This window comes from Lodderomyces beijingensis (genome assembly GCF_963989305.1).
Source record: "Lodderomyces beijingensis strain CBS 14171 genome assembly, chromosome: 1".
In the NCBI taxonomy this organism is placed as follows: domain Eukaryota; kingdom Fungi; phylum Ascomycota; class Pichiomycetes; order Serinales; family Debaryomycetaceae; genus Lodderomyces; species Lodderomyces beijingensis.
The window spans coordinates 863,999-877,215 of record NC_089970.1 but is presented as its reverse complement, the minus strand read 5'-3'; the positions used below and the strand labels follow the sequence as shown (position 1 = coordinate 877,215).

At 45.9% G+C, this 13,217-nt stretch overlaps 6 protein-coding genes across 6 annotated transcripts; 4 read left to right on the top strand and 2 right to left on the bottom strand. All coding sequences in view use genetic code 12, as the record gives it.

Moving 5' to 3' along the window:
• Window positions 1-119: 119 nt before the first annotated feature.
• On the bottom strand, window positions 120-980 carry LODBEIA_P03660 (uncharacterized protein; the record flags this gene model as incomplete). Its single annotated transcript, XM_066973794.1, has 1 exon — window positions 120-980. The coding sequence occupies one exon, from the start codon at window positions 978-980 to the stop codon at window positions 120-122; it is 861 nt and encodes a 286-aa protein (XP_066827304.1).
• Window positions 981-1,175: 195 nt separating this feature from the next.
• Window positions 1,176-2,267, bottom strand: LODBEIA_P03650 (uncharacterized protein; the record flags this gene model as incomplete). The annotated part of the gene is made up of 1 exon (XM_066973783.1): window positions 1,176-2,267. The coding sequence occupies one exon, from the start codon at window positions 2,265-2,267 to the stop codon at window positions 1,176-1,178; it is 1,092 nt and encodes a 363-aa protein (XP_066827303.1).
• A 694-nt stretch (window positions 2,268-2,961) lies between these two features.
• Window positions 2,962-4,614, top strand: LODBEIA_P03640 (uncharacterized protein; the record flags this gene model as incomplete). Its single annotated transcript, XM_066973772.1, has 1 exon — window positions 2,962-4,614. One exon carries the CDS (start codon window positions 2,962-2,964, stop codon window positions 4,612-4,614), a length of 1,653 nt encoding a protein of 550 aa, XP_066827302.1.
• Window positions 4,615-7,461: 2,847 nt separating this feature from the next.
• LODBEIA_P03630 (uncharacterized protein) lies at window positions 7,462-8,466 on the top strand (the record flags this gene model as incomplete). Its single annotated transcript, XM_066973761.1, has 1 exon — window positions 7,462-8,466. One exon carries the CDS (start codon window positions 7,462-7,464, stop codon window positions 8,464-8,466), a length of 1,005 nt encoding a protein of 334 aa, XP_066827301.1.
• A 1,504-nt stretch (window positions 8,467-9,970) lies between these two features.
• On the top strand, window positions 9,971-11,770 carry LODBEIA_P03620 (uncharacterized protein; the record flags this gene model as incomplete). The annotated part of the gene is made up of 1 exon (XM_066973750.1): window positions 9,971-11,770. The coding sequence occupies one exon, from the start codon at window positions 9,971-9,973 to the stop codon at window positions 11,768-11,770; it is 1,800 nt and encodes a 599-aa protein (XP_066827300.1).
• Window positions 11,771-12,433: 663 nt separating this feature from the next.
• On the top strand, window positions 12,434-13,081 carry LODBEIA_P03610 (uncharacterized protein; the record flags this gene model as incomplete). Its single annotated transcript, XM_066973739.1, has 1 exon — window positions 12,434-13,081. The coding sequence occupies one exon, from the start codon at window positions 12,434-12,436 to the stop codon at window positions 13,079-13,081; it is 648 nt and encodes a 215-aa protein (XP_066827299.1).
• Between the last annotated feature and the right edge of the window lie 136 nt (window positions 13,082-13,217).

Here is a 13,217-nt window from a genome sequence, read left to right as displayed (position 1 = left end):
CATGGTAACCGTCTAGTTTGTTTTACTGCTGGAAGCTTTTCCAATCGGAGCGTTTATGGGTCCCTCTTCCAAGCACGAGATGTCCAAACTGCAAGCACTTTCAATCCACCCCCTTCCGGCTACAGTGAGCCAGATAATTTGACGCAGTAAACCTCAAACCCAATTTGGAGCTCCTCACTCAACAAATGACGAGGAAATGTAAACACAGACAAGCGCAGATCCGACACCAACGCAGAGACGAAGTGCTCCATCGTGACAGCATCTCTCAATTGCACCGCCACCACTGCAATCGAGCCTGGCGTCGTCAAGAGCGCTTTCATTGCATTAGTAAATGGCTCAACCAAGTACTCGTTGTATATAGTATCGCACGCAATCACCACCTCGACACGCTGTTCTCCAGCGACTTGGCTTAAGTTGTACTTGCCCCGTTCGATATCTTCCCAGTCAAACTCCACCACGTCGATGATGGTGGGCGCGTTTAGTTTCCTACTGGGGATTTTCTTGCTGGTGGTGTCTACTGTGATTGTAGAACTGTGGAAGTTGCCAGCATTGGCGGCGATGTTCTGTTTCAAAAGTTTGAGGATGTGTTTTTGGTCCGTGGCGATGTAATGGCCCACTTTGCTCGCCAAAGTCGATGCGCATATCCCTCCTACGCCTGCTCCAAGCTCCAAGACCTTGTAGGATTTCTTGAGCTTTATGGGACAAGTGTCAGAGAGGAGCCAATCGGCAAGATAAACTGATACTTGCCAGCATATAAACCCTGTCGTGCTTGTAGTTGTCCTGGTCGATAATTGAGATATCGATTGGTTGATTTGCAATTGGGTGTGACTTTGCGGAAGAGTCACTGCGATGGTATCTACTGACTTGTTGAGGAACCCCAAGTTGCTTGGTGGTGCATTTTCTGAATAAAGCTCAAATATATGTTCATCCAAGTTGTCGCTTGTCAAGCATTCAAGTCGAGATAGGAACCGTTCATCCATCAAAGAGCCAATAGTGAGCCAGTAGAGACAAATACACGAGCGTACACAAGCTGCTTTTGCAATCACGATCAATTTTTGCAGTCAACATCAGTTGGCAATTATCACCACTTCTTGTCCGCGCTCCGTCTACATCTGTTCCATTTTTCTCCGTTCAAAATGTATTCATGTCTACATATAAGTATCAATCTACAGCATCTAGATCAAGCCTCTGGCTTTCAATATCTCAGCAATCAAAATACCAGAGCCAGCAGCTCCAATGATGGTATTGTGCGACAACACAACCATCTTGAAATCAAGCAACGAGTCTTCTCTCACTCTTCCCACAGAAACGCCGTATCCATTATCTCTTTCCCTGTCTAATCTGGGTTGAGGTCTATCTTCTTGCTCCAAGACGTGTATAGTTTGCTTTGGCGCGGAGTGGCATCCCAACTTCGAAGCATCGCAAACATACTGACTCAAGGCCTGTTTCAACTCTGCAACTGAAGGTGGTGGTCTCTGAGCGAATCTAAATGAAATACATTCAGTGTGGCCGTCGATAACTGGAACCCTATTGCACTGAGCGCTGACCTTCATCTCGTCTTCTGGGATATTTACAACTTCTGTGCCTTCTTTGTTCACCAGACCGAGGATTTTCTTGGTTTCCCACTCCAACTTGTCTTCTTCGCCGCTGATGTATGGCACTATATTGTCCAAGATATCCATTCCTGCAACACCGGGCGAGAACCCAGCGCCGGAGATTGCTTGCAATGTAGTAGCAGTCAACGCATCAATGGGGCCAAACTTGTCAACCAAGGGTTTAAGTGGTGCAACTAAACCGGCAGTGGAGCAATTGGAAATGCAGATGAGAAATCCCGTTTGCTTTCCCTCTGCTTTGGCCTTTTTCACTTTATTCTCTACAATGTCAATATGTTCAGGATTGACAATCGGCACCACTAAAGGCACGTCTTTTTCTCTTCTATAGTTTTTAGCATTGGAAATGACTGCCAATCCAGCATCAACAAAGGCCTTCTCAATGTCACCAGCGACATCGGAATCTAATCCGGAAAAGACAATGTCACACTCGGCAAAGTTGCCCTCGGGTGCACACTCTTGAACTATGACGTCTTGAGCTGTTTTGGGCAAAATGTCTGCCTGCTTCCAGTTCACGGCATCCTTATAAGCTTTGCCTGCTGACCTTGATGATGCTCCCAATGCATGGATTTCAAACTCGGCATGTTGCGATAGTAATAAAATGAATCTTTGGCCGACTGATCCGGTGGCTCCTAACACTCCTGCTTTCTTGACCATGGTTTTTCCTTATTAAGGTACTTTGCCTTATGAGTTGAACAGTTGAAGAAAAAGGGTGTGCTTTCCAACTGGTGTGATTGTTGTGTAATTGAAAAATTATGAATCATCCCGCATGTTTTTTCCATCGTGCCGCGCCCTGCCGCAACCGGGATGGAAGGAGGAAAGGGCGACGCCCGATTGCAAATTCTACAACAACAACCCCGTAGTCCGTGAGAGATAAAGGCCAGCCGTGTTACTTAACAGCTCCTTGCCATGCTGATGCTGGTGTTATCGGAACTTTCATTTAAAGTTGGGAAGACTATGAAATGTGCACATTTTGCTCAAATCCATGCAAATAAAAGAATCACTCTTTTCTTACTTGACATCTCAACGGGAGCTATAAACTTCCAAAACAAACTTGCAGAGGCTCACTAGGAGATACCGCCAATACCACCCCCTTTTTTCTTCCCCAATGTTCTCCTAACTCCTTTTGAGATCGCCACACCACGGCTTTCTCCAATGGCTATAAGCTCATGGGAAATGGGAATGGGCCTCGTCACGTGCCAGAGCAACTGGTAGCATGTCCACAACAAAGATCCACACCAACGCGTTTTTCAAAAACTGACTAGCGGTCTTGAAACTCTTCGTGACAGCTTACTTTGAAATAGAGTAAAAAAGGAACAAGCAGACGACTCCGTCACTCTAGGTCTTGGCCATGGTTAATACGGACTTTGAAAGGATTTACTTGAACCAGCAACGATCCGTTGGTCGTATGCGTATAGCCGACTCCGGTTTAGGATGGAAAGCAAGTGCAAACCAACAGAATGGCGGGGCAAAGCAACAACAGCAGCTACAACCGTTTCTCTTGCCTCGAGACGAAATCATTGTTGCTACGTGGTCTCGAAGCTCAAAGGGGTATGAATTGCGAGTTCAAACTAAAAACAAGGGGGTCGTGGTGCTTGATGGTTTCCACGTAGACGACTTCAACCAATTGAAACAAGAGCTAACCAGAAATTTCCAAATCAATTTAGAGCATAGAGAGCATTCGTTGAGGGGATGGAACTGGGGCAAGACCGATTTGGCTAGGAATGAATTGATTTTCAACGTCAATAACAAGCCTGCTTTTGAGATTCCCTATGACAACATATCCAACTCCAATTTAACCGGAAAGAATGAAGTTGCTGTTGAGTTTAATCTTGATGGCAACAATAACAAATTGGGTGACGAGGTTGTCGAGATGAGATTCTATGTGCCTGGCACCACTGTGGAACAGGAAACAAAGACAATCAAGAATGAAGATGGCGAGTTGCAAGAAGTCATTGATATCAATGCTGACTCGGAGCAGAATGCAGCGCAGGCGTTTTACGAGCAGTTGAAAGACAAGGCCGATATTGGCCAGATTGCTGGTGAGGCTATTGTGTCGTTTAGTGACGCCTTATTTTTGACTCCAAGAGGTCGTTATGACATTGATATGTATTCTACATCGTTTAGATTACGAGGCAAGACCTATGACTACAAGATTCAGTATCAGCAGATTGAAAGGATCTTTTCCTTACCCAAGCCCGACGAAGTGCATCATTTGATGATTATTCAAATCGACCCGCCATTGAGACAGGGGCAGACTAGGTACCCCTTTTTGGTGTTGCAATTTGCCAAGGATGAAGAGACCGAGTTGGAGTTGAACTTGAGCGATGAAGAGTTTGACGCAAAATATAAGGATAGGTTAAAGAAGTCTTATGATGCGCCAACTTATATCGTCATGGCCCATTGTCTTCGAGGTTTAACCGAGAAGAAATTGTTTACGCCTGGTTCATTCCAGTCGAGATTTTTGCAACCGGGGATTTCTTGTTCGCTAAAGGCATCTGAAGGGTACTTGTACCCTTTGGAAAGATGCTTTTTGTTTGTCACCAAACCAACGCTCTATATTCCCTACAGTGAGATTAGCAACGTGGTGATGTCAAGAACAGGCGGTGGTGTTTCTGCTTCGCGGACGTTTGATTTGGAAATCAATATTATTGGCTCGACGCAAAAGCATATTTTCGGTAGTATTGATCGAGAAGAACAGGAAAACATTGAGAGATTTTGCAAGGAAAAGGGCGTCAAGGTTAAGAATGAAGAGAAGATTGCCAAACAGAGATTGGCCAAGGCCTTGGAACAGGAAGCCGACATGGACGACGACGACGACGATGCCGATGTTGATATGGGCAGTGCCGGCGAGGAAGATTCCGAGGAAGATGGCGATTTCAAGTCTGGATCAGATTCCGATGTAGCCGAAGAGTTTGATAGTGCAGCTGAGTCTGATTCTGGCAGTGAAGAAGAGGCAGAAGACGGCGATGACAGACCACCCAAGAAAAAGTCAAGAAATTGAGTAAAGAGGGAGATAGCAAGACAGACACCTCTGCCATGATGAATGTACTAGTAAATAATTAGAAAACAACAACAACACCTGAATCTGAAGATAGTAGCAAGTGAGGTAAAAGAGAAAGGGATGCAAAAGAAAGAGAATTGCGGACAACCCGAGTTGGCAGTTGCGTGATTTCACCCAAGGCAACCTCAAGCCAGAACATCTCAATACAACTCTGCTGCCCCGTTTCTCGCACGCGTTCAAGCTGAATGGGACATGAAACTCTATCCCTCCCCTCTTCCCACTTCCCTCTCGCCTCCCCACCCCGTGTGCCAGCGTTGAAAGCCCGCAACACACACAAGGGGAGGGGGGGTGATGACATCACTACCCGTTCTTTCGCCCTCAGAACGAATCGATTGCAACCCTGATGAAACAACACCCTCGAATTTCACAAGAAATAAAAAAAAAAAACTGAAGGTGATTGCCAGTTTGCCAGGAAGAGGGCTGTCGCAACTAGATTTTGTGCCATGTGGTATACGTTTGACACAAGGAACAATCCCGCGAGAGTGAAAAGAGCCAAGTTTCGCTTGTTCAAGGCACGAGATTGGCAAGGTACGCTTCTGCGTCTCGTGGCACGAGTGCATTGCGGTGCGGTGCATTGCATCGTGATCCAGGGCACATACTACACACACTGTCCCCGAAGCCCCCCCCCAAAAAAAAAAAAAAAATCGAGTTTCCCAGATGGTTAGCTCGGTGATGGGTTATGTGTGTGTTTCTCTATAATCCAGCCATCTTTTCACGAGGTCGGATGAAACGTGGATATGCTGGTGCACACTACGCTGGGGAAGAGATGCGCGCATGGAGTGTGGGGCGCAGGACGGCGTACTTTTGCGTATAGATTGAAAAATTCCCACTTGTGAAACCCACCGGGAGATCGCAATGGGCATCAACCATCACCCCAGAAATCGATCTTTTTCTTTGCAAGAGTGTAACGTTTCCTCTCAAAAACAGAAAAATTTAATATTATCCAGAGTGGAACAACCCACCGGCTAACTGAGCCTACCAAGGATCACGACGTTTCTTTCTTTCTTTTTTTTTTTTTTTTCTCAGGTGTTATTCTTGTTGCAGTCTCAATCAGCCCATCCGACTGAGTTTGAGTATGGAGCGGATTTTGTTTACACGCAGATAAAACGTAGGATTTGTTGTTTCTTTGTCTTTTGGATTGTAACAATCTGCGGGATTTCGCCTGACTTCTAGAGGAACAGGAAGAAGAAAAGAGAACAGGATGGGTTATTTTGTTTTTCTGGTTCAATTAGATTACCGAATAAGGCGATTCATGCAAGTCGTTCGCCTCATGCGGTTCCTTGTTCTGCAAGACAGTAGCCATCTGCGTGGGTTTGCCAGCAAGCGCACAGGGAAGGAGCTCAGGAGAGGGAGCTTCACCCGATCTTTTTACTTGGATAGTCGAGAGCATCAACAAGGGTTTCGGTTGTCATGGTTGTATGAGCACGGGAGCTGCTCGTGATGTCAGTGTGTGGTTTTGTTGTGCTGGTGATTTCGATGAAACAAGAAATTCTCCAGCTCTGAATCTCTCAGCGCCACGCCATTTTTTTTCTCTTTAATTTTCACAATTTTACAATAAGGAAGAGCTCACGGGAGCCATCGCCTCCTACATTGTCTTACAGGATTGTGACGGGCTTACTATGCGCTGTAAGCTGTACCCTTCTGTTAACGTTAATTTTTTTTAGGCTTTTCATCTCGTAGGCTCATCGAGGGCTCCGCGTTGAGGGCAGTTGGAAGCAAAAGAGTGTTGAAAAGCAAAGTTGGTTTTGTGTAACTGTGGGAATTATAGATAAGAATTTGCAACTTGTGCAGCGCACGACACACTTCGGGTGCATTTCCACACTGAGGAACCTACAAGAAACGACGCCATTGAAGCTGCAAGTCAGCTGGTAACGAGCTAACCATGGCTTAGATGAAAAAGTTCCTATTGTATACGAGTTCGTCTATTGGGGAAATCTAAGCTTATAACCATCTTGTGGTTTGAGCCCACAAAAATTTTTTTTTTATTTGTTCGTTTTTTTATTTTTCAGCATCTGGTGTCAAAATGGATGGGTATATTAAAGAGTGGAAATTTCCTATTTTGACCACCGGTGGGTGTATGTGTATGTGGTATATATCTACATAGATGGAGTGCTTTCACCGTTTAGAGTAAAGTCGAAGCTGTCCACTTATTTATTCATTCCATACGTACATACCCACGGGTGCGGCCAACTTCATCCTCACGACTGCCACTGTCACTGTCACTGTCACCGCCACTTACGCACTGGAACTTTCTTTACCCCCTTTATCCTCCACCCCCTTTCTAGTAGAATACCCGGCTGTGACATCATTGCATCCACTGCTCATACCCATACCCATACCCATACACCTACACATTCACTTACGCAGTAAAACCCCCCTCCCTTCATACCCCATTTGGATAAAGTTCGAGTCTCGTTTTTTTGGTTCTGTTTTTAGAGTTTTAAGCTTAAAAGCAAGGAGCAGTGTCATCTGAGGAACCCAATCACCCTCAAGTCCAAGAAACGAAAGAAAAAGAAGCGAGAGGATATATCTATTTGAGTCACCAGTCAGTTTTGGAAAGTTGTATTTTTCGCTGTTTGCAAAGGATACAACGCTCAACTTTCTGATTACAACAGACAGCTCTGAATTTTCTTTTGCAGTCTTTTTTTTTTTTTTTTATTTTTTGGTGATTTGAACCCCCTCCCCTCAAGGTTGATTTGGTAATTGTTTCCCCGAAAATATCCCCCCTATACATTCACCTTTCAAAGAACCTTTACAACAAGGAAGAAAAGAAAAAATCATATTTGCATGTCATTGTCACTAGATCCGCGTGAATACCAGGATTATCTTATATATTCATCGTCATTGGAGTATTTTGCAACAGAGAGTGCCTCGTTTGAACCGCTGACTCGTGCGTTTCATTGCCACAAGGAAGAAGACGAGCTATTTAAAATGATGATTAGATCGAAGAAAACTAGAGGGAATAATAGACTAGGTGGCACTGGGGCAGTTTATGACTTTGAACCCGTGAGGCTCGAGCGTAAACGCAGCAATTCTACTACTTCCACATCGACGTTTTCACTACATCACTTGGAGATGAATAATGGCGGTAGTTATGGTGGTGGCGCTACCTCCAAGAGATCACCAGCTAGGATGCTCGACCTCTGGCAGAATAGCAATAGTCTGGCCCCGTCAATCTATAGCACCACGTCGGCAACAAGCAGCTTCAAATCGCAATTCAGCGGGGTTAACCCCAGGAGATTTGCTAGTTTGATTTTCAAGAGCTTGAGCAGTAAGAAGAATAAGCACCGTGAAGAAGAGCCCGTTGAGGCAATGTTGCCGCCATCACCCACGTCGTACGAGACGCGCACCTCGTTTGAGATTGACGATGATGATGGCGAGTCTAGATCCAATGATGACCACACTGAGGCTAATTTGTCTTCTAGATCAGATACAACTTCGGTGTTTTCGAATCGCGGCCAACCAGCACAGAATGAACAACAAGAACAGCAAAATGAGTTTGATGTGCGGAGAAGCAGCAGCAGCAGCAGCAGCAGCAATAACAGTTCAGCCCATAATCGGGAACTTGTGCTGGGTTTCAAACAAAATAGCGTAAACAGCGTAAACAGCGAGATTGACTTGGATCTCGAACTGGATCTGGATTTAGATTTCGAAGATGAGGAGTTGCGGTCCATGTTGGACGATTTGGAAACGGCCCTGATTGTCCAAATTGACGATATATTGACTATTGCTGCTCACTATGACTCGCTGCTGCATGTATTGGGTGCTTGCTATGTTGAAGTTGGACGTTAGAAAACGCGCGAAGAATGGCTGACCCCAGTGGTTGCGCTTGAGATTTGGCGGGCCCGTGATTTCTATGCTGTTTCCAAGAAATGTGTCATGCTTATAGTTATACTTTTCATGCGGTTTAGATGTTTGATTTGAGGCATTTGAGATGTGTATAGAACTGGTAATACCTTGATAAATTTTAAATGTTTAAAAATAACAACCACATTGCAGAATCACTGTAAATGTGCAATCTCTCCTAACCGTGTTATTCCAAACTTATACCAATGATGATGTGTCCAGGGTATTACGGGGGCTGTGAATCGGCAGCCCCCTAACTTGCTCAATGTCATGTCGGATCTGTGAATTTCCGCGACAGGCTAAACCAAGAGACGCTCGCCCCCAATTCCCCCCACAGAGAAGAAATGGGGGATTTACGAAGAGGTACCTTTGTTGGACAAATGCACTCAACTTTGACAGAAATAGCCAGGGATATACGCAGAGACTATAGACTCAAATATGACGGGGAATTAGCGCCCGTCAGTGATCTGATCCAGTTCCAACTCCAAGTCTAAGGCCAAGTCCGCCGACGTCCGCTTGGCCGATGCGTCTATTGTTTTCTCCTGCTTGAGGGTGGTTGTTCTATAGCGCCGTAGGTATACTTTAGATCTGCTTCTCTGCCAAGCAGGGTGCGATTACAAGTTCTTATTGTTGCAAAAAAGCTTTTGGCTCTTTGGCTCTTTGGCCATTCTTGGCTTACCCTCGGATCCCATACAAGCTAGACTCCTTAAGCAAAGAATACGGGTATCTCCAGGGGGGCCACCGATAGGCTTCCGGTGTCTTGTCTTGCGGCGGTCACGTGGGAGTCGTGCGAGGCTGCTAATTTTTCGATAGCCTCCACACGCTTCTTCTCCCCCAACACCCAATCTGCGATGGCCGTAGATCTGCCCACGAAGTAGAGGCTAGTCAAAGAGAACTAAAGGAGTTGAACAAGGGCCTCGTGTTAGTAGACTGTTTGCACGGCATTGTCTCTCTCGCAAATACACTACTGAGGCTACACCGTGGTGTTAAAAGCCGGCTACCCACGGCTTTTGGTCAAAGAAACGCCGCTTCAATAAACCCACCTCTTGTGTTCTGCAACAAGAATTTTCTCTTTTTCCTTTCCGCTGCAAATCCGCTTTGCTTTGATATTGCGCAGCTCCTACTACTGTTATTCTTCGATGGCTATATAAAAACCCAGAGATATCGCCACTTTGCCTGCTTGACCGTGACCCATTGCATGCCTTGTATTTGATTCACCACTAGACGGCTTATCAGATGAAGGCATAAAGTTTGCATGCTTTACCACCACGATACTCACGGGCCAAACATAGAAAAATAGAAAAATTCATCAACTGGTTGGAAATATCTTCACTACACATCCGAGCCCACATTTTTCCCACAGGTCTTTTGTTTGATTCTTTGTTCTTTGCATCGAGACACAAGAGGCTGCCCTTTTTTTTAACAAAAACTTTCGTTTGCCAATTGCAAGATGTCTGAAACATCGGACGAGGTATCCCTCGGCTTGGTCATTTACTCGGCGGTAAAGCCGATTTTCAAAATCTACTTTATCATCGGCATGGGTTATCTTTTGGCGAAAAAAAACATTTTACCGGTGACCACTTGTCGAGACATTTCAGATGCGGTGGTGTCGGCGATAATGCCGTGTTTGATCTTCACCAACATGGTGTCCTATTTGAAATCGTCCGATATCAAGAGCATCGGCATTTTGGCGTTTACTGCCATCTTGTTATTTTCCAGCGGAGGCATCATGGCGTATGTGATACATTTGGTGACCCGCTCCCCCAAGAGATGGCTCGGTGGGTTGCTTTCAGTTGGCATATTTCCCAACATCTCGGATTTGCCAATTGCTTACATTCAAACCTTCTCCAAGGGGACAATATTCACCAGCGAGGAGGGAAGCAAGGGCGTTGCGTATATCTGCATCTTTTTAATGGCAATGGTGATGACCCAGTTTACGTTTGGGTTGTTTCGATTGGTGGAGTGGGACTTTCGCGATGAAATCAAGGGCGAAGCAGAGGCTGCAGCTGGAGCTGCAGCTGGAGCTGGAGCTGGAGCTGACGATTTGGAAAAGAACTTGACTTCTTCCTCGTCGGATGATAACGACGAAAATAACAACAATAACAAATCTCGCGAGGAGAACACGGGACTGCAGATGCAGATGTTGACTCGTGGCAGCTCAAGACGTTCCGAGGCATTGACGACTGATAGTGAGTCGATATCTAGCGAAAAGAGCATCAACCAAAGACCCCATGCATCGCAAGATGAAGATTACCAACATGACCAATTTTTAAAAAAACATAGCAGAAAGCTGCGCAATGAAGCCAGTCGACGAGAAAAAGAAGGAGAACCACCACTAGAACCAACCACAAACATGAACGTAAACATGAACAGAAGCGCAAGCAACGGTGGCAGCTTCAGCATCGCCACCACCACCACCACCACCAGCAAAGTTCATCGAACACTAACCCCCGTGTCACGCCGACGCAGAGCCTCAGTCAGCTCGGCGGAAAATGCCCTCAACTTGATCAGCTCGCGCATCTCCGATCTTCGAAGCCAACCACCTGAAAACGTCGAGGATGTCATCAATGAATACTCCGAGTTTGATCAGTTGCGCACCCTCGAGATTGAACGCTCTAAAACCCTGCAAAACGAACCCGAGATTGATCAAAAGAAATCCAAAATTAAAAGATATGCCAGAGCAATGTGGACTAACCTACTCCAGCCCAACTCCATTGCCCTTTTCGTTTCCATTGCCGTGGCCATGTCGCCGCCGCTCAAGGCATTATTCGTGCCAACTACATTTTCCATGCCCAACGCGCCAGATGAACAACCGCCGCTTTCGTTCGTGATAGACTTGACCAGTTACGTTGGCGCCGCCTCGGTGCCGTTGGGGCTCTTGTTGTTGGGCGCCACGTTATCGCGGTTGCAAGTCAAGAAAATGGCACCGGGGTTTTGGAAAGTCGCCTTGTGCGTCACGGCACTACGACTCATCCTCCTCCCGATATTTGGCGTGGGTGTAACCACGGGGATGAACAATGGCGGGTGGTACGGCTCAGACCGATTGTTGAGGTTTGTTAGCGTGTTGGAGTTTGGATTGCCCAATGCGACTGTGCTCGTTTATTTCACGGCTTTTTACACCGACCCAAACAGCGAGGAGCATTTGCAGATGGATTGTCTTGCCATGTGTTTGATCTGGCAGTATTCCATATTGTGGTTGACTTTGCCTTTTTTGATTACATTTACCTTGAAAGTGTCGATGGGTGCTTGATACCTGTTGCCTGTATAGACCAACTTCTACTTCTACTACTTCTACTACTCACACGATCTTTAATAGAGAAATGCATTCTTAACTTCCCTTCCCCCCCCTCGAGTAAACCAAGTAAACCAAGTAAACCAAGTAAACCAAGTAAACCAAGTAAAAATTAAAATGGCAACGCGCCTGGACTCAACTCGAGCAAGTCTGAGACCAAAAATATCTTGAAATTCTTGTCCTTAAGCAAATGAGTTGGTGAAAAATCTCCCTCGGCCTACCCCCCCTGCTCGCCTCATCCGAAATAAAACACAACCCTCGATGACGTATATCATTTCTCCAGTTGCTTGCTCCCCCAATGAATCGACATCTTTTTCAGAGGCAAGGAAGGGGGCGCGGGAGGGCGGCAGCAATCATAGACCAACAACAGAGCTAAGGGGGAGATTTGAGTTGCTGCGGCTCGCACCCCCAATTAGGCAACTCTCCGAATGGAATGTGCCAGTTCTTACACCAGCAGTGGTGGGAAACTAAGGTTCACGATACGTTTAAATACCCTTGAGATTCCCGCCGCCACCGTCTCCGTCTTTATTGTCTACCGCCACCTCCTTCTTGGTACTTTCCATCTTTATTCTCCATTGAATCGACTCAATTGAACTTTTATAAACCCCCCAAGAAAACACAATGGCATTATATTACAACTTGGTGTTTGGCCTCTTGGTCATCGAAATGGCCTTCTTCGGCATCCTTTCCTTGCCCTACCCCAGAAAGATAAGAAGAACAATCTTGACAACAGTGTCCGCGCCGTTTAAAAACGAGCAGTTTCAAATCGCATTGAAGTGCATATTGGGCTTTGTCTTTGTCTTATTCATTGACTCCGTCAACCGAGTCTACGCCGTGACGTCCGAGTTGCACTCGAGCACCACGGCTCATCCGGGTTCTTCGGTGATGAATGATCGTTCCGAGATCCAAGCGCGCAGGTTCTACGCGCAGAGAAACATGTACCTTTGCGGCTTCACGTTGTTCTTGACTTTGATCTTGACAAGAACTTACAATTTGGTGGTTGAGTTGATTACTACGAAGGATAAGGTTGACGAGTTGCAAAAGGGGCAAAAGTTGGAGCTGCACACGAGCGGCGATGTTGAGAGTGAAGATATCACGCAGTTGAAGAACAAGTTGGCGGAAAAGGACGCCGAGTTGGAGATCTTGAAGGGCCAGGCTAGGAGCTTGGACAAGGATTACGATGATGTTACTGATGTCAAGAAAACTGCGCCACTCGCTACGGGTGGTGTGGTTGAGGAAGAGGTTAGCGAGTTGCGGAACAGAATATAAAGAGAAGAAGAATGGAAAGGCACCTCCCCAAGAGATTTGTTTGAGTTCCAACTTTTTCATCATTTGAGTCTATGCAAAAAAATATAGGTTTGGGTTGACTTCGTTTTTCTAATTGTATCACTCTGTCTTTTTTGGT